The sequence below is a fragment of the Papio anubis genome, chromosome 17, assembly GCF_008728515.1.
Source record: "Papio anubis isolate 15944 chromosome 17, Panubis1.0, whole genome shotgun sequence".
NCBI lineage: Eukaryota > Metazoa > Chordata > Mammalia > Primates > Cercopithecidae > Papio > Papio anubis.
In genome coordinates this window covers 29,363,640-29,383,997 of record NC_044992.1, presented here as the reverse complement: position 1 = coordinate 29,383,997, position 20,358 = coordinate 29,363,640, and the positions used below count along the sequence as shown (strand labels likewise).

The 20,358-nt window shown below is 43.6% G+C and overlaps 1 protein-coding gene and 1 long non-coding RNA gene across 5 annotated transcripts in view; one reads left to right on the top strand and one right to left on the bottom strand.

Moving 5' to 3' along the window:
• TADA2A (transcriptional adaptor 2A) overlaps positions 1 to 9,299 on the top strand; it is a 73,382-nt gene extending 64,083 nt beyond the window's left edge. For all 4 annotated transcript variants that reach the window (XM_031657035.1, XM_031657034.1, XM_031657036.1 and 1 more), the window contains 4 exons: positions 2,509 to 2,641; positions 3,202 to 3,245; positions 6,637 to 6,710; positions 8,859 to 9,299. In XM_031657035.1, the coding sequence (XP_031512895.1) occupies positions 2,509 to 2,641; positions 3,202 to 3,245; positions 6,637 to 6,710; positions 8,859 to 9,044 (437 nt within the window). In that variant the 3' untranslated portion in view covers positions 9,045 to 9,299. The remainder of the gene's footprint in view (positions 1 to 2,508; positions 2,642 to 3,201; positions 3,246 to 6,636; positions 6,711 to 8,858) is intronic.
• A 2,031-nt stretch (positions 9,300 to 11,330) lies between these two features.
• On the bottom strand, positions 11,331 to 20,095 carry LOC103878809. Its single transcript, XR_639158.4, has 2 exons — positions 18,851 to 20,095; positions 11,331 to 12,322 (listed from the first exon to the last, which is right to left on the bottom strand). It is a non-coding gene; the product is annotated as an uncharacterized LOC103878809 (long non-coding RNA).
• Between the last annotated feature and the right edge of the window lie 263 nt (positions 20,096 to 20,358).

Genomic DNA, 20,358 nt, shown 5'->3' with positions numbered 1-20,358 from the left:
CTTGAGTCCAGGAGTTCGAAACCAGCCTGACCAACATGATGAAAGCCCATCTCTACTAAAAATACAAAAATTAGGCATTGTGCTGCACACTTTAATCCCAACTACTCAGAAGGCTGAGGCACAAGAATCGCTTGAACCTGAGAAGCAGAGGTTGTAGTGAGCTGAGATCGTGCCACTGTACTCTAGCCTGGGCGGCAGAGGGAGATTCTGTTTCAAAAAAAAAAAAAAAGGACTGTCACCCTTTTCAAATTTAATGATACATGGCCTTAGCATTTTTATAAAATAATGAAGCTTCAACTGGCTCTAGGTGCTTGTATCCCAGTTACTTGGTGTAGTGACAATAATTATATTATTAGCAGCTAACATCTATCAGATGTTTACCATGTACCAGTCTCTATGCTAACCATTTCACTTGGATCAAGTCACTGAATTCTCATGACAAACTTACAAAGTACCATTACTTCCATTTAATGAAGAAATTAAGGTATAAAGAGGTTACAGAGCTAGTTAGTACTAGAACCAGATCGTAAGAGATAGTGTATTATAGTAGTTAAGAGCTTGGGTCTAGACTTAAAAAGCTTGAGTATAAATTTTGGCTCTCCAGTTTACCAGCTCTGCGATGTGATTCTATCTACATTTCTTTTCTTTCCTTTTTTTCTTTTTTTTTTTTCCCTAGAGACTAGGCCTTGCTATGTTGCCCAGGCTGATCTCAAACTCCTGGCCTCAAGCAGTCCTCCTGCCTTGGCCTCTCAGAGTGCTGGGATTACAGGTGTGAGCAACTGTGCCTGGCCTCTATTCAAGTTTTAATTTTCTAAGGTTCTTAGTGTAAAGATTTAATTAGAGATACTGCATATAAGCATAGCACGGTATCTGGCACACAATAAATCCTTAATAAATGGCAGTTTCTATTGTTTTGCTGTCATTGTTGGAATGATCTTTAGCACTCCCTCCTTCTTCCTATTTGAAGTCTTTGTGATTATTGACAGCTATCACCTACTACCTATAAGAAATAGTTGGCTTCTTTTTTTTTTTTTTTTGAGATGGAGTCTGGCTCTGTTGCGCAGGCTGGAGTTCAGTGGTGCCATCTTGGTTCACCACGACCTCCGCCTCCTAGGTTCAAGCAATTCTCCTGCCTCAGCCTCCTGAGTAGCTGGGACTACAGTCACGCGCCACTATACCCAGCTAACTTTTTTTTTTAAATATTTTTAGTAGAGACAGGGTTTCTCCATGTTGGTCAGGCTGATCTTGAACTCCTGACCTCAGGTGATCCGCCCGCCTCAGCCTCCCAAAGTGCTGGGATTACAGGTTTGAGCCACCGCGCCCGGCAATAGTTGACTTCTTAACACAGCCCTTTGGGTGCAACATAACCTTATGGATGTAAGTTCAGCCTAGTATAATGGTTCTTTAACAGTGGAAACCATTTTTTTTTTTTTTTTTTTTGAGACGGAGTCTCGCTCTGTCGCCCAGGCTGGAGTGCAGTGGCGCGATCTCGGCTCACTGCAAGCTCCGCCTCCCGGGTTCACGCCATTCTCCTGCCTCAGCCTCCCGAGTAGCTGGGACTACAGGCGCCCACAACCGCGCCCGGCTAATTTTTTGTATTTTTAGTAGAGACGGGGTTTCACCGTGGTCTCGATCTCCTGACCTTGTGATCCGCCCGCCTCGGCCTCCCAAAGTGCTGGGATTACAGGCGTGAGCCACCGCGCCCGGCCCGGAAGCCATTTTTAAAATTAAATTTTGTGTGGAGCCCCAATCTACAAATAAGATAAAAGTGGAATTACTTTGGTTGAACTTTAATGGTTCAAGTTATGTGTAGAGCCCAGGACCGCTGGTATCTGGCAGTGCCCTTTCTCTTTACATTAACCTCTAAGATACTCCTGTGGTATCCTGGGGCTCTGTGGAACCTAGTTTGAATTTTGAAAGCCACTGGTGCAGTATTTTGGAATCTGTGAACCTTTTTTAACATGTAGAAAACACCACACAACTCTTCTGTTAGCAAGATGCATATAGAGACTCTGATAATTTTGGTTTCCTGATATTGGCTGCCTCTGAGAAATATAGAGAAGAGGTACTACATGTCAAAGAGAATTCTTTTTTTGTAATTCTAATTGTTTTTAAAGGAAAGGCATATGCTTATAGCACATGTGTGACTTTGAAAAAATTTGTAAAAATAGAAAAAACAGGAAGCAATTACGACTACAGTAAAAGTTGGTTACTTTTTGAGGGTGGAAGTATGAGCAATTCTTATTTTCTTTGTACTTTTCTATTGTTTTTTTTCTCCCAAATTTCTTACAGATAGAAAAGGAATACAAATATTTAATACTTAGTGTTAAGAAAAGGATTTCAAACTAGGGAAAATCTACTTGGGTCTTGGAGAAATAATTGTGAAAGCAGTTTTGCAAAGGAAATAGACTTTAACAACAAAACCCAAAACCAGTTTCTTGGTCAGTTAGAAAGCCCTTCAGTTCTGCTGCATTGTCATTGTGGTCACTGTGTTTTCTATACCCTCAGGTGCCAGAACCTACGATCACCTCAAGAAGACACGGGAGGAGGAGCGCCTTAAACGCACTATGCTCTCAGAAGTTCTCCAGTATATCCAAGACAGTAGCGCTTGCCAGCAGTGGCTCCGCCGGCAAGCTGACATGTGAGTAATTACTCCAGGGTGAAGGAGGCATTCTTTCTGGGATGCCTTGGCCTTAGCATGTATTTTTGGGCACCCTAGATGGCAGAGTAATAATAATTGAGTAGCTAGAATTCAGAAATATTTTAGCAGTCCATCTCAGAGAACCAGTGCCATACTGATAGTTTTGAGAAACAACTGACCTCCTAGAATCAAACTTTACTACTTTGATCTTATTTTTAAAAATGAGTGAATTTTCCCCTAGCCTTCTACCCATGACTTCAACTCTCTCTTCATACCTGGATTTTCACTGGAGAATCATGTTTGTATCCCTTCCCCTTGAGTGGTGTTAGTGGTGTTCTAGACTACAAGCTTTTCTTAACAAATCTGAGGAATTTTTCTTCCTTAGAACAGATTTGCTTTCCTGCTCAATACAGTGAGATATCTATAAAACATAGTTCAGTCTGTCTCGTTACACTTCTTCAAGGTGACCTACCTGATAAACGGCACCCAGTCTCACAGGGGCTTTTGGAAATCACCTTGTTTGATATGACCTAAGTTTAAATTCCTCTTCTTTGTTGTAGTGATTCCGGCCTGAGTCCTTCCATTCCAATGGCTTCGAATTCAGGTAATTATTTCTCAGGCCAGAACAAGTCTTAATTGTGAAGTTTGCATCGTAGGGGTTATGGTGACCCAGCAATCTTCCTTCCTCTGTGGTGTCAGGGTGCTTAGGCAGAATAATAGTAAACATCAGTATGTTTTCAGAATCTTCATGGCCAGATAGAGACTATCCTCAGAGTGAGAGTATAGAGAGTATAGAGACGGGAAAAAAGAACTTCAGAGAGGTAACTTATTTTACCAATGTTCATGAGCAATTAGTTTACTGCAGTTGTGTCTACCACGAATTTTGAGACTTATTTCACAGGAGATAAAAGCTTTCTATTTTATTATTTTTTATTTATTTACTTATTTTTGGAGATGGAGTCTCGGTCTGTCCCCCAGGCTGGAGTGCAGTGGTGTGATCTCAGCTCACTGCAACCTCTGCCTCCTGGGTTCAAGTGATTCTCCTGCCTCAGCCTCCCGAGTAGCTGGGATTACAGGCGTGTGGCACCATGCCTGGCTAATTTTTGTATTTTTGGTAGAGACACTTTCGCCATGTTGGCCAGGCTGGTCTGGAACTGACCTCAAGTGATCCACCCACCACGGCTTCCCAAAGTGCTGGAATTACAGGTGTGAGCTACTGTGCCCAGCCTAAGCTTTTTATTTTTATATAACATGAGCAAAGAAGCATGTTACTTGCTAGAAACATAAGGATTTCTAAGTTGGAGACCTAAAGTATTTCTATTTCTTACTTTTACCTCTTTGAGTATGTCCTAGTTTGAGATTAGTATACCGAGCAAGATTAGGCCATATGCTATCTGATGATCCTTGGTGATAGGTAATCGATGACTGGGAATTTGGGGAGGTATGTCTCAGCAGATTCAGGATCTGGGTCTCAGATTTGTCCACTTTAGGGACTTTTTTTTTTTTTTTTTTTTTTTGGAGAGATGGAGTCTTGCTCTGTCACCCAGGCTGGAGTGCAGTGATATGATCTTGGCTCAGTGCAACCTCCGCCTTCCAGGTTCAAGCGATTCTCCTGCCTCAGCCTACTGAGTAGCTGGGATTACAAGTACCTGCCACTATGCCCAGATGATTTTTGTACTTTTAGTAGAGATGGGGTTTCGACAGGTTGGCCAGGCTGGTCTCAAACTCCTGACCTCAGGTGATCCGCCTGCCTCAGCCTCCCAAAGAGCCGGGATTACAGGCATGAGCCACTGCGTCTGGCCACTTTAGGGACTTTTTTTTTCCCCATTTATTCCTTTACTTCAAGTAATTTTTTTTTAACATGGAAGGAAGAAAAAGGTAGTGTTTTAGGGGAGTAGCCAAGACAGTGAAATCCAAGTTTTATTTTGTAAGTTTCTTATTGCCAACACTCTGCCCCCAAAATCTAAATACAACTAAGTTAATACTGACTAATTAAAATGAAGGAACTGGGCCAGGTGCAATGGCTCACGCCTGTAATCCCAGCACTTTGGGAGGCTGAGGTGGGCGAATCACCTGAGGTTGGGAGTTCGAGACCAGCCTGACCAACATGGTGAAACCCCATCTCTCCTTAAAAAAAAAATACAAAAATTAGCTGGGCGTGGTGGTGCACATATGTTATCCCAGCTACTCCAGAGACTGAGGCAGGAGAATCGCTTGAATCTGGGAGGCAGAGGTTTCAGTGAGCCAAGATGGCACCATTGCACTTCAGCCTGGGTGACAGAGTAAGACTGTCTCAAAAAATTAATTAATTAATTAATTAAATTAAATGAACTGGCTAACATGATCATAGATTTTTGTTTACTGTACCATCTGCACTGACTTTTTTTCTTTTTCTGTGAGACAGGGTCTCCCTCTACTGTCCAGGCTGGAGTGCAGTGTGTGATCATGGCTCACTGCAGCCTTGAACTCCCAGGCCTAAGTGATCCTCCCAGTTCAGCTCCTGAGAGTAGCTGGGACTACAGGCGAATGCCACCAAACCCGGATATATATATTTTTTTTTTGGTAGAGACAATGTCTTACTATATCACCCAGGTTGGTCTTGAACTCCTGGGCTCAAGTGATCCTCCTGCTTCAGCCTCCCAAAGTGCTGGGATTACAGGTGTGAACCTGTGTACCCGGCCTCTTGTTCATTGTTTGTTCCTAGTCTGGTGTTAGCCTTTCTCACCCCTTACATTTAGGCTGAGGAGATCTCTTGCTCTCCTTTATGTTCTGAGTTCTTAAGGTATCTATATATTGGAAGCCTGGCATCTTTGATTGTAGCCTAGCCTCTGGTGACTTTTGTGAGGAACCAAATGATTTTATCTCCCTTTTTGAGGATTTGGGATAATCCCTTATGCCTTTTGTTGATATAACAGAGAAGCCTGTTTTCCACCAGAGGAGCTTGTAACAGTCCCTTCCGTTTCTCTGCCCCACTTGAAAAGCAACCTCTATAAAACTTAGACATTTTCTTTGCTTAACTCAGTCTATCCATTCCCAGCTGAACACCAATCCCTAATACACAACCAAAACAAAACCAAAAAAGTTTTGCTCATCAAGCTTCCCCTCCTGGCCAGTGACCTCCTACTTAGGTTTCTTTCTCAGGTATGTGAGTTGACCTCAGCCCCTGCTTTGCCATATAATGGCTCATTGTTCCTGTTTGTGGATCTTGCAGGTAAACAGGGCTACTTTGGAAGGAACAGATATCCCCTCACATAATAAAAAAGAAGGGCCTTTTGCTGGCCTAACAGTCTTTCTTTGATCTGAAGGCACACAGTACTTGGTTAATTACCATGTTTGCCTTGTACTTCTGGCCGAGTGGCAAGGATTAGGGAATGTCTGTCCTGCAGTTATTATTTCCATTCATCAGCTGTCAAAGCAGGCAGTGTGTGACCTTTCTTAACTGGATGACATTTGGGCATCAGATTTTAGAGTCTCCTACATGGTTAGGAAGAAATAGGTGATAGCCGGGTATGGTGGCACATGCCTGTCTTCCCAGGTAGTTGGGAGGCTGAGGCAGGAGGATCACTTGAGCCAGGGAGATTGAGGCTATAGTGAGCTATGATTGCAACACTGCACTCCAGTCTGGGCAACAGAGTGAGACCCTGTCTCAAAAATAATAATAATAATAATAATAATAATAATAATAATAAATAAAAGATAGCTACTGTGGTGAGTAGTTACATTTGATGCTAAGGTATGTGTGACTGTATGTGTATTTTAGCAGATTGTGGGTAATTCATATGCCCTGAATATGTAATTCATTTTTATTTTCAAGTGAATGTTCGGGTGCCCATGTTGCTAGCTAAACAGGCCTCAGGGAATGGGACAGGATTTCCTAAGCTGGATATAGTGAGCCTATACCTAGCTGGCCTGGCTGCACTGAAGTTTTTAATACTTTATACCTGAGAAATTGTCACTCCTATTAAATCTATGCTGTTTCCTTTCTCTGTCTATAGGTAGACGGAGTGCACCACCCTTGAACCTCACTGGCCTCCCTGGCACAGAGAAGCTGAATGAAAAAGAAAAGGAGGTAACAAAAAGGAGGGGGCTGGGGGAAAGAGAATAGGGGCTGATTATTCATTGAGTTGTCATTAAAAATCCATTACAGGGTCAAACCCTTGTGTTTCATCCATCTAACATACACGCACAGCTCTGGTGAATCCTAGAAGTCCAAGAGCTAAAGAGCCATTTGTGGCAGATTTCAGAGAATTGCTTACCTTGTCACCCTACCACCATTCCTCTTTTGGGGAAAGCACATGTGGTATGTAAATTACATAATAATAGCAACTATCGTCTATTGAGCACTTACCATGTGGTACTCTACTAAGTGCTTTATGTAAATAAAATTAATTTTTTGTAAACCTAAAGTAACTTTTACATGAAAATAGGTATTTCCTATTAGAATGGCCACCTTGAAAAGTTCTATACTTATTCCAACAACATAATCATCATTTACAACATTTTTGTAAATTGTCTCCAGAGCATGGTTATAAACATAAGGAAAAGATTTTTATGTCATATATAGTCATGTTAATTTTGATTTTTAAAATTAATACATTTATTTATTTATTTATTTATTTTGAGGCGGAGACTTGCCCTGTTGCCCAGGCTGGAGTACAGTGACATGATCGCGGCTCACTGCAGCCTGCACCTCCCAGGTTCAAGTGATTCTTCTGCCTCAGCTTCCCAAGTAGCTGGGACCACAGACACGTGCCACCAGCCTGGCTAATTTTTGTAGTTTTTAGTAGAGATGGGGTTTCACCATGTTGGCCAGGCTGATCTTGAACTCCTGACCTTGTGATCCACCCGCCTTGGCCTCCCAAAGTGCTGGGATTACAGGCATGATCCACCTCGCCCAGCCTATTTTTTATTTTTTTGAGGCAGTCTCACTCTGTCACCCAGGCTAGAGTGCAGTGGCGCGATCTTGGCTCACTGCAACCTCTGCCTCCCAGGTTCAAACCATTCTCCTGCCCCTGAGTAGCTGGGACTGCAGGCGCACACCACCACACCCGGCTAATTTTTGTATTTTTAGTAGAGACAGGGTTTCGTCTTGTTAGCCAGGCTGGTCTCGAACTCCTGACTTCAGGTGATCCACCTGCCTCAGCCTCCCAAAGTACTGGGATTACAGGTGTGAGCCACTGCGCCCGGCCTGATTTAAAAAATTATGTGACCTACTTTTTCCAGTTGCAATCATCAGACATGTCTTCATATTGATTTTATCTGTTTCTAAAATTTAAAGCCATCCTCATAAGAATCATCATCAGGAGTTTTCAGAAAACTGTGTCACATCTCTGAAGTGTGTTCCTCTTTTGGAGGAGTTCCTCTTTTGCTCCTCATATGCTCCTTTTATAATTCCCAAGATCAGTTTCCAATCTCCCACCATATATCATTAGTTCAGTTAATAAGGAAGGGTCATAGTGAAGGGGTAGTGTTAGTCTTATTTTATCCACTAGGAACAGTAGGGATTAGTTTGGGAGTGGAAGGAAATGTATGTAGTATCTATGTATTGCTGAAGAAGGTCATAGGCCAGCCTGATTCAAATATTGAATGGCCTGGAATGTCAAGCTTTTTTTTATCCTTACTCACATAGTGGTGACCTCAGACTCCTCATTGCTGGATAATGTAGCAATTTTCTAGATTTTTAGCAGTTAAAGTTACCTCCTCTTAGCAAGGTCTCTTTATGTCCTTTCCCTTTGAAGTAGGAAATGTAATCCCCAAAGCAGGGACTACTGCTTTATGCTGATACTAAAAACAATGTGATGTGCCCTTGAAAATCCAAGTGTCTGTGCATCCTGCCCCCACTGTGCCCCGTGGCTCTTCCCTGACCATTGGTGCTGGGACTGTACCTGGGCATTTAGTGTTTGACTCCTGAATGAGCCAGGCTGCTCCTCAGGAGCACAGATCTGTAAACCCTAACACACCCAGGCCCCTGAGCCAGCTGGCATGTGCTAAAGACTCTTCTAGCATCACACCCTGGCTTTCTCTTCCTGGGTGTGTGTCCTTAGGGAGCGTTCTCGCCAGAGAGGAAGAGACTAAATGGAATGTAGTCCAGCCACCCATCAGCTCCTATAAATAGTTGGAGGTTGATGTCACTTTAAAAAAAATTTTGCTATACCTGCTGGATTAAATTACAAAAATGACAGATGTTAATGTTTATTAAATTTGCCATGTCTTGCAGCTCTGTCAGATGGTGAGGTTGGTCCCTGGAGCCTATTTAGAATACAAATCTGCTCTATTGAACGAATGTAACAAGCAAGGAGGCTTAAGACTGGCGCAGGCAAGAGCGCTCATCAAGATAGATGTGAACAAAACCCGGAAAATCTATGATTTCCTCATCCGAGAAGGATACATCACTAAAGGCTGAGGCTCCGAGGGCTTGGGATCAGAAGTCAGAAGTTTGGAATGTGGTGGGGTCAAAGGACAGTGTGGGTGGGCATTCTGGAGAGTTTTGTTTTTCAGCTGAATTCTCATTGTGAAAAGAGGGGAAAGGACAAAGGAAACCTTAAGTTGTATTAAGTCTACTTTCTTCTCCATCCTGCTTTAAAACACTCCTGTTGTTGGTATTGTGCTGCAGAGTTGTGTGCTAGATAAGCTATTATTAAATGTGAGTGGGCATTCATTCCTAACACCTCTTGTAACTAAAAGAACCATAGTACCTCACTTCACAGTGCTGGTAGAAATAGAACTAAACCACAGTCTTTAGTCCCAGGAGTCCAGCTCAGATCCTTATATTGTGAGGTAAGTTTGCTGCTTATCTGCCTTGCCTTCAAACACTGCGGATAGATTTAAAATAAAGAGAAAGGTTTTAGAGCATAAGAAAGCTCTCATCTAAGGGTTTTCTTTTTCTTTTTTTTTTTTTTTTGAGACGGAGTCTCGCTGTGTCTCCCAGGCTGGAGTGCGGTGGCGCGATCTCGGCTCACTGCAAGCTCCGCCTCCTGGGTTCACGCCATTCTCCCGCCTCAGCCTCCGAGTAGCTGGGACTACAGGCGCCCGCCACCACGCCCGGCTAATTTTTTGTATTTTTGGTAGAGACGGGGTTTCACCGTGTTAGCCAGGATGGTCTCGATCTCCTGACCTCGTGATCCGCCCGTCTCGGCCTCCCAAAGTGCTGGGATTACAGGCTTGAGCCACCGCGCCCGGCCTCATCTAAGGGTTTTCTAAACTGACTTTTTTTTTTTTTTTTTTTGAGACAGAGTTTGCTCTTGTCGTCCAGGCTGGAGTGTGATGGCAAGATCTCAGCTCACTGTAACCTCTGCCTCCCGGGTTCAAGTGATTCTCTTGCCTCAGCCTCCTGAGAAGCGGGGACTATACAGGTGCCCGCCACCACGCCTAGCTAATTTTGTATTTTTTGGTAGAGACAGGGTTTTGTCATGTTGGCCAGGCTGGTCTCAAACTCCTGACCTCAGTTGATCCACCCACCTCGGCCTCCCAAAGTGCTAGGATTACAGGTGTGAGCCATTGCACCCGGCCTAAGCTGACAACTTTAATGAGTAAAGGGGAAGAAAATATCCTTATGATAGTCTTATCCCAAACTGCATCTTTAACTTCGGCCGGGCGAGGTGGCTCGCCTGTAATCCCAGCACTTTGGGAGGCAAAGGCGGGCGGATCACGAGGTCAGGAGTTCGAGACTAGCCTGGCCAACATGGTGAAAGCCCGTCTGTACTAAAAATACAAAATTAGCTAGGTGTGGTGGCACACGCCTGTAATCCCAGCTACTCCAGGAGGCTGAGGCAGGAGAATTGCTTGAACCCAGGAGGCAGAGGTTGCAGTGAGCCGAGATCATACTACTGCGCTCCAGCCTGGGTGACAGAGCGAGACTCTGTTTCAAAAAAGAAAAAAACAAAAAAAAAACTTTAATGTCTGGCTTTGTACTTTGCAGTCTGCCTGTCTAATGTGCAGTAGTAGTCTTTTGAGGAGGTGGCACCGGATATAACATGTCTGTGTTATTTTTAGAATTAATTGATTAAAATGTTTTGCTATTTAATTTGTGGGTGTGTCAAATATTCTGGTAACTAAAATACACTTAAGGTGTTGGATGCCCGCCCCATCACGCTGCACTGTCTGCTGTCATATGTGTCCTGAACTCACCCTGTTCTTGCCCTGGGTTTCCCAGGATACCAAGCCCCTGAGGATGGAGATGATGCAACAAACCTCAGCTCTGCTTGGATTGAGACTTGAACCCTGATTTCTCAATGGTGAAAGGCTAGGCTGCAATAAAAGCTGCTTTTAAAACAGAAGTAAAGCAGCTTTATATATGGGACTCAGTAGATAAGAGGGTAAGTAGCCCCACCACATGTAAAACTTGGTCCTCAAACCTTTCTGCAGAATAAGAACCCAAATTTATGGTTATTTTGTTTCTGTTAGAAACAAAATTGTATATAGAAATAACTTCGTCAGAATCTACACAAATCACATCGAATAGCTGACTGATTGTTTAAATCTGTCTACATTCAAATATCTAATTAAAATATTGTGTGCTTTGTTGGAAGCATCTGCACAAATTTTGACTGTTGTAAATATGCATGCAGCTGGGAAGGGATTCATCTAGGGGATGAGAAACGAAAAAGAGACTCTCAGGACCTGAGGGAATTCAAATAGAGGGCTTTGATTTTTTAAAAAGAATGACATGTGGAAATGATCTTTTTTTTTGGTATAGTCATATCTCATAGAAAACATTTTACCACTACCATCACCCCTAGTTGGTTGTGAAGGGATTGCCTCTTATCCCTGAAAGGTAACTCCTGTTCTGAAAAGTTGGGATGCTTTAGACATCAGTGTTAGGTGATGCCTGTTGCAGTTTGAAGAGTCCTTAACCTTGATTAAGGAAGGCTTCCTGGGAGAGGTGGGCTTTTGGGGCCATTATATGATAGAGAAGAGAGAAAAATGGCAGATGGAAGTGGGAGACAGTTCCACACACCGGGGGTGGAGAATGATGTGGAGGCAGCAGTGGGTGTAACGACAATGGTGCCAAGAGATTTATTTGGCTAGAACACAAGGGGCAGCTGGGTAGTTAGGAGTGGGAGGATGGTAGGACAGTCTGACAGAAACCTTGGAACCAGTTGAACTCTGAAAAGCTGATGGGAAATCATGAGGAAAATGGCATGGTTGAAAATAGTAATAGAAAAATAAGACCGAAGTTTTAAATGACTGGATTTTAGAAAGTAGGGTAATTATTTCTTTGGTATACCCAACTTTGCAAAGATACGTAGCATTGCATCCTTCCTGTTTGCTTCTAGACAGGGTTGGCCATAAACCAACTACACTGATAGAGGTCTCTCCAGATTGTCTCAGAAGAGAGAGAGAGTTTACCCTGAAACTTAATGACATGAATAAGACTTATTTACTGAAATTTTTATTGCAATTTAACGTTAAAAGTTTCTGCTGGAGTTTTATGCGTATTTTTCTCTCTAAGTGGTGGGAAATACAGAACAAATCTCTTTCCATGTAATGACTCTTCTCTGTGCTCAAAGACCAAGACTCTGTCTCTTGAGATACCAATTAATACTAAATATTCACAGTTTATCTTTTCCTGGGTCCCAGTTTCTTTCCTTTTATTGTTAACTATCTTCACTTTCCCTGCTGTTAAAAATCCGAACTCAGTTAAGCAACCAGTCATTGAAATCTTCCTCAGCTGGGGGTTAGCTAGAAAAGGGAGAAAACCAATGACATTCATCAATAACAACAAAATCCCAGTTTGTAAGTCATTCTAGCTTTAGGAAATATGTAGGTATGTAACAAGAGAAAAAATCTCCATTGAAGAATCAGAGGCCAAATTACATAGCAGTTTGAGAAAACTCATAAATATGTATGAGTTTTATTTCTTTAGTAAACCCAACTTTGCAAAGCTTAATGCCTAGAATCCCTCCAAAAACCACTTTTTCACCCATCTTTAAGCAGACAGTGGTACTGTATTCTCAACAGCATTCTGGGGAACTTCACCCATTCATTTAAGAATACCTTTGTGGACACCTTCTAAATATATATTGCATTATTCTTGACAAAACAAAAGGGTTTTCTGTATCTTATATGCACCTAGCTTTTTGTTTGAATTTCTAAAAATTATATTTAAATAAAAGTTTGATTCAAGAGGTACTGCTGATCTGGAAGCTTTGCTTTCCTTGCCAACATGCTTAGCCAAATGCAGCTAACCTTTCCCACATCTGCCAAAAAGGACCATCTTTGGAACACTGGGACACTGCCATGTCTGTGGCCTTGTGTAGAAGAGTTGGCCAAGCTAAAAGATTTCTCTTTAATCAGACACAGGCTGGGTGCAGTGGCTCATGCCTGTAATCCCAGCACTTTGTGCAGCTGAAGTGGGAGAATCACTTGAAGCCAGGAGTTTGAGACCAGGCTGGACAACACAAGACCCTGTCTCTACATTGAAAAAAAAAAAAAAAGCAAGCTGGGTATGGTGGCTCACACTTTTTGTCCTAGCTACTTGGAAGGCTAAGGCAGGAGGATTGCTTGGGCCCAGGTAGTCAAGGCTGCAGTAAGTCATGATTGTGCCACTGTAGCCTGAATGACAGGGCAAGAACGTGTCTCTACAAAAAAAAAAAAAAGACAATACCTAGTCCTTTTGAGCCACATGTAAGTGAAACAGAACAAGAGCAGGGTCACAGCAGCCTGAATAGTAATAGTCCTGCTGACATAGGCACTTGATTTGGGAGTGAGAACAATAGTGAAGAGCTTTTAGGCCGGTGGCTCATGCCTGTAATCCCAGCACTTTGGAAGGATGAGATAGGCGGATCACTTGAGGTCAGAAGCTCCAGACCAGCCTGGTCAACACAGTGAACCTCCGTCTCTACTTAAACATACAAAAATTACCCAGGCATGCTGGTTTACGCCTATAATCCCAGCCTCAGGGAGGCTGAGGCAGTAGAATCACTTGAACCCGGGAGGCGGAGGTTGCAGTGAGCTGGGATTGCGCCACTACACTCCAGCCTGGGCAACAGAACAAAGACTCTGTCTCAAAAAAAAGTGAGGAGCTTTTAACTAGGGAATTTGGAACCTAAGTAGCCAGTCCTTGAAATGTGCAACAGAACTGAAATGTTAGTATGCTGCGTTTGAGGGGGGAACAAATGAACAGTTTCTGAAAGGTATGGAAAACCAGTTTCTGTGTCTAATGGCAGGGAATTCTTTTTTCTGTTCATTGTTTGTTGCCTTGGCTTCCAGCAGTTAAGGTATACTGCAGTCGAACTGCCCTTTGATTTGATTGATTAAGCTACAAATCAGAGACATTATTTAAGGGAAAGATGAATGTCATGCATCTGCCATTACAATTCCTTTGTCACTTGAGTAGCTTGTTATGCATTGTGTACTAGGCCCCCTTCCCTGTTGCCAGTAGGAATAAGGAAATGGAGATAGCACAGGAAGTTACCACTAAAGGGTTCGAAACCCTGAAAACTACAAAAAAAAAAAAATTATTTCACAGATGTAGCCCTGAAGGTCACTGTACTTACCCTTGTCTTTGAAAACCCTGTGGTTAAATTTTGCCAGCCCAGACTTGGGCTGGATAATTGAGTCTGATGCACCTGTTTTCTACTTCAGAGCACCGGAATGGATTTTAGTGGCACCAAACTAATCATTTGGTTGAATTAACCTCCTGTTCTTAATCAAGCAACACTTTTTTCATCGTGGTCTGGTCTCCCCTGAGGCCGTGGGTGGCAAAAAGCTTCCAGGTAGCTTATAATAATCCTGCCTTGGTCCAGAGTTGTGTTAACAGAATCAGCATCTTAGGAAGTATGGAAAGGAGAGGGCCTCACAGTTGTTTTAAGAAACCAGCACTTTCTTAAGCAGAAATGCTGAAATGCTGCCATCGAATCACCCTTATTCAGTGAACTGACAGCGAAGTGCCAACTCATGACATTTCTAACATCTCTCTCCTATCGTTGGAAAGCTAGCTGCCGAGTATACTCTCCATTTCCGAAATTGTTTGCAATGACCTAAGACTTTCTTTATACTAAACAATATGTAACTATTGATTTGGATCCCTCCCTTACCCCTCCATCCTTCATTATCATCATTTAGGGAATTCCTTTAAAACAGAAAAACATATTAAGAAGTTAAAAATCAGTGGAGGGCAGGTGTGGTGGCTCACACCTGTAATCCCAGCACTTTGAGAGGCTGAGGTAGGCGGATCACTTGAGGTCAGTGGTTCGAGACCAACCTGACCAACATGGTGAAACCCTGTCTCTACTAAAAATACAAAAATTAGCCGGGTGTGGTGGTGCGTGCCTGTAATCCCAGCTACTTGGGAGGCTGAGGCAGGAGAATCGCTTGAACCCGGGAGGCGGAGGTTGCAGTGATCCGAGATTGTGACACTGCACTCCAGCCTGGGCAACAGAGTAAGACTCTCTTAAAAAAAAAAAAAAAAAAAAAAAGAAAGAAAAACAATGGAATTTGGGCTGTGGGCTCTTAATCATTTCTGATACAGTTACTACCAGAGATAACTAACTCCTAGACGGGGGGAGGGAATAGTGCATTTGCCCAACCGATGTCCCCTATAAGAAAACTGATGTTTTTATTTCAGTTTCTAATCTTTAGGAAGTTGTCAAAGATGAAAAGGCCAATTTTGGGGGTAATTTAATCGCTTTTCCCAAAAATTATTGAAAAAGAGCAAAAAGTTCAGAAATGTCTTGAAGACTCTAGCTAAGATGGATGGACTGATTTGAACTTTTAGTAGCAGACGAGACAGCAGGATTCTGGCCCTGAGATCATGGTTATTTGCTTTGGAGAGGTGGGGTAACAGCTTTTCCACACAATATCCCTAGTAGGAGCCTCTTTTTAGTCTCTTTTTTTTTTTTTCCCGAGATGGAGTCTAGCTGTCACCCAGGCTGGGGTGCAGTGGCGCCAGCTCAGCTCACTGAAAGCTCTGCCTCCCGGGTTCACGCCATTCTCCTGCCTCAGCCTCCCAGGTAGCTGGGACTGACTACAGGCGCCCGCCACCACGCCCGGCTAGTTTTTTGTATTTTTAGTAGAGATGGGGTTTCACCATGTTAGCCAGGATGGTCTTGATCTCCTGACCTCATGATCCGCCCGCCACGGCCTCCCAAAAGTGCTAGGATTGCAGGCGTGAGCCACCGCACCCGGCCTCTTTTTAGCCTTTTTAAGGGCAAACTGCAGCTGTAAAGCCACTCCAGTGGAGGTAGAAGCATTTATCTAAGCTCTAGCCACAGATGGGCGATAGGAATGTCAACCTGACCTGGCTGTCAACCTCAACAAGAAAATCTTGGCCTTGTTCTGGGCGTGCATAGCTTCAGATTCAGGACACCTGTCAGATCTAAGATGGGCATGGGTTTTAATTTCATTTAATTTCAACTTCCAGTGATACAAATGGAAGATGCAAAGCAAAATGCTTTTGAGAGCAGTCTCCCAGGAGTGCCTCCGCCCCCAGCGACTGTGGAAAAGAAGGCGTTTGTGGGAGAGAAGGGTGGCTATAGACGTCATTGCATCATCCAGATCCCAGCTGTGACCTGGCTCAGAGTTTTCCAGTTAAAAATAACCATGGCTTACAATTGGAGGAAAAGAGTAAACTGTTGCGTCTCCATGGAAACTAGAAGTGTGTGTGTTGGGGGGTGGAAAAAGATTTCTAGCACATGTGGCAAGATGGGGTGGATGTAGGGATCAGAAGCTTAGAGGCCCTCTGATGAAAGCTGATAACCCTATTTAGTGTCCAGGAGGTAGCCAGACACTGCTCCAGGGCGCTGGAGACACTCTGCGTCAAGGATTTGTTTACAATGATGTGTACATCTCGGGTCTGGTGAAGAGTTAATTTGAGCCTTCTGACTTCCTGTAACAGGTTTGCTACTATTTGGCAAAGCAAAGAGGAGATGAGCAAGACTGTAGGTTAGATGTTGCCTTTTAAGCAATCTGGGAACCTCAGCTACCTTTCCATTCACATTCTGTTTCTTAGCATATTCAGCACACCTTCATTTGCATATTCAGTAGCTTGGTATGATACATGTAGCAGTTTAGAACTAGAGGGGAAGTCTCCAGGTTTCTGGGTGCGTTTGTACATTTACTCCCCTTCAGTAAGACCAGGTTTTCTTCTTTGTTGCATGAGCTTATGCAAAGCATCATTCAATAGCTTGTTTGTCTTTAAAGGTAGGTCTCATCATTTCTGGTATAGTTACTACCACAGATAATTAACTCCTGAAGGGAGAATAGTTCATGTACCCTTTTTTAGAAGGTCTCTTTAAAATTTTATTTTCTTCAAATACATTCTAGTTGTAAAAAAAAATTGTTTTAAACACTCATTTTATTTTTATTTTTATTTTTTGAAATGGAGTCTCGCTCCGTTGCCCAGGGTGGAGTGCAGTGGCGCGATCTCGGCTCACTGCAACCTCTGCCTCCCGGATTCAAGCAATTCTTCTGTCTCAGCCTTCCGAGTAGCTGGGACTACAGGCGTCTGCCACCACGCCCGGCTAATTTTTATATTTTTAGTAGAGACGGGGATTCACCTTGTTGGTCAGGCTGGTCGCGCACTCCTGACCTCAGGTGATCCAATCACCTCGGCCTCCCAAAGTGCTGGGATTACAGGCGTGAGCCACTGCGCCCAGCCATTTATTTATTTATTGAGATGGAGTCTCACTGTGTCACCCAGGCTGGAGTTGCAGTGGTGCAATCTCAGCTGACTGAAACCTCTGCCTCCCTGGTTCAAGCAATTCTCCTGCCTCAACTTTCCGAGTAGCTGGGATTACAGGCGCGCACCACCACGCGCAGCTAATTTTTGTATCTTTAGTAGAGACAGGATTTCACCATGTTGGGTCAGGCTGGTCTCCAACTCCTGACCTCAAGTGATCCCCCTGCTTCGGCCTCCCAGAGTGCTAGGATTACAGGCGCGAGCCACCTCGCCCCGCCAAAACACCCATTTTAAAATTAAGAGTTTAGGCCAGGTCGGCCGGGCGCGGTGGCTCAAGCCTGTAATCCCAGCACTTTGGGAGGCCGAGACGGGCGGATCACGAGGTCAGGAGATCGAGACCATCCTGGCTAACACGGTGAAACCCCGTCTCTACTAAAAAATACAAAAAACTAGCCGGGCGAGGTGGCGGGCGCCTGTAGTCCCAGCTACTCGGGAGGCTGAGGCAGGAGAATGGCATAAACCCGGGAGGCGGAGCTTGCAGTGAGCTGAGATCCGGCCACTGTACTCCAGCCTGGGCGACAGAGCGAGACTCCGTCTCAAAAAAAAAAAAAAAGAGTTTAGGCCAGGCACGGTGGCTGAAGCCTGTAATCCCAGCACTTTGGGAGGCCGAGACGGCTGGATCACGAGGTCAGGAGATCGAGACCATCCTGGCTAACATGGTGAAACCCCGTCTCTACTAAAAAATACAAAAAACTAGCCGGGCGTGGTGGCGGGCACCTGTAGTCCCAGCTACTCGGGAGGCTGAGGCAGGAGAATGGCGTGAACACGGGAGGCGGAGCTTGCAGTGAGCTGAGATCAGGCCCACTGCACTCCAGCCTGGATGACAGAGCGAGACTCCATCTCAAAAAAAATAAAATAAAATAAAATAAAACTAAGAGTTTATAGAGCAGGCTGGGCACAGTGGTCACACCTGTAATCCCAGCTACTTGGGAGGCTGAGGCAGGAGAACTGCTTGAACCTGGGAGTTGGAGGTTGCAGTGAGCCAAGGTCGTGCCATTGCACTCCAGCTTGGGTGACAAGAGTGAAACTCCATCTCAAAAAAAAAAAGTTTATAGAGCAGGTAACTGAAGAAGTAGGAATTGTTGACATTACTGGCCCTCTACAGCTAAATGCTTTCTCGTTTACCTGCCTGGTGTACTGAAAAGATCTGAGCACTAATCCCTGTTCTGGTATTTAATAATAATGCAACCTTGGGCAGTTTCTTAACACTTCATGTCTAATGTGTGGTTGGTAATACCTACCTGACTGGGTTGATGAAGATTAAATGGGCCAGGTGTGGTGGCTCACGCCTGTAATCCCAGCACTTTGGGAAGCCAAGGTGGGTGAATCGCCTGAGCTCAGGAGTTCGAGACTACCCTGGGCAACATGGTAAAACCCTGTCTCTACTAAAATACAAAAAATTAGCTGGGCTTGGTGGTGCGCACCTGTAGTTCCAGCTACTTGCGCCATAGCACTCCAGCTTGGGCTACAGAGTGAGACTCTGTCTCAAAAAAAAAAAGAGATTAAATGGGTTAAGGTATATAACACACCTGGTGCCACCCCTTCCTTTTCTTTTCCCACTGAGCCTTTGACATTTAGTTTCACTGCAGTCAGGTATGAGCAAGTACATGACTTTCCTGTACCACCCAACTCACATGCAAAAGTCTCACAGAGGGACATGAAGATCTGCAAGAACAAATGTTAAAACAGATGTGCATTTAACAAGGATGTTGTTTATCTTGAAATTCTCATCACTGCATCATTGCTACCGCCCAAGGGTTGAATTAAGGGCAAAACATTTCAGAGACAGATTTGAAATTACCTAATTATCCTAGACATGCTGTAATGTTCCCTTTTATAATGCCTGGCTCAAAAAGCTTGATGTCAGGTTACAGAACTGTATGCATACTTTGATTGTAATTGTGTTAACAAAACTAAAAAATCTTGCATACAATCAAGACCAGAAAGAAATCCAGATGCTAACTGTTGTTTTGTTAAGTAATAAAATTGTGGTGAGCAATGCTTTTTCTCTCCTTTTTGCTTTTTTTTTTCTTTTTCTTATTTGTAATGTGACAATTCTTTATTACTTGGAAAGTACATTTTATGAGAACTGTGAAAACTCGGAAAGAAGTTCAAAGTATTTTACATTTAATAACATCTAGTTAATCCTTATGATATCCAGATAAGGTGCTACTTTACATCTTATGAAATAGCACAAGCCTTAGGCAAACTTCTGCAGTAGAAGAAATGTGTTCTTAGACTTCTATCCTGCTTGTTTTTAAGAAATCTTTTCTCCCAGAAACCTGGTGTCCAGTGTCCCTCTCAAATCTGCTAAAGGACAGTAGCTTAAAGATTTACTTATCTCAGGGGATTTGCATTTTTATAGCCATCAATGGCATATAATTTGGAATTAGAGGCACAGGCAAGCAGGCCTTCCGAATCTCTGTGAGCCACAAGACCCGATGGCACCCTGAAATCAAACTTCTGTAGACTGGGAGCCTTGATGACCGCTGTTCCCCAGTTCTGACAGATCAAAGCTGTTGCCAATTTGTTAACCAGAGGCAATGATACAAATGGAAGATGCAACTATTCATTCTGAGGGACCCGTAAAAGTCTGATTAATCTAAGGAGCAGTCATTGCCCAAGCAATTAAGGAGAATATTTTTGGAAAGGCAGACATCAGAAGCTAAGCAGAGTACAAATTTCCGCCCTCTACTTACAGTGTTAATCAGATCAGCTCTCACTCTTTGTAGATGCTGCCCTGCTCGAAAGCACTGCTTATTTAGCTGGGAGTCAGGAGAACCCAAACCCTCCCTGGGCATAGACAAATTGTAATTTTATAGCAGACAGCCTCTAAAATGTTTCTACATCCAAAATAGTTGACACCGCCAGGCGCAGTGACTCATGCCTCTAATCCCAGCACTATGGGAGGCTGAGGCAGGAGGATTGCTTGAGCCTAGGAGTTCAAGACCAGCCTGGGCGACATATTATTTAAAGAGACGTTGTCTCTTTAAATAGTAATAAAAAGGCCGGGTGCGGTGGCTCACGTCTGTAAACC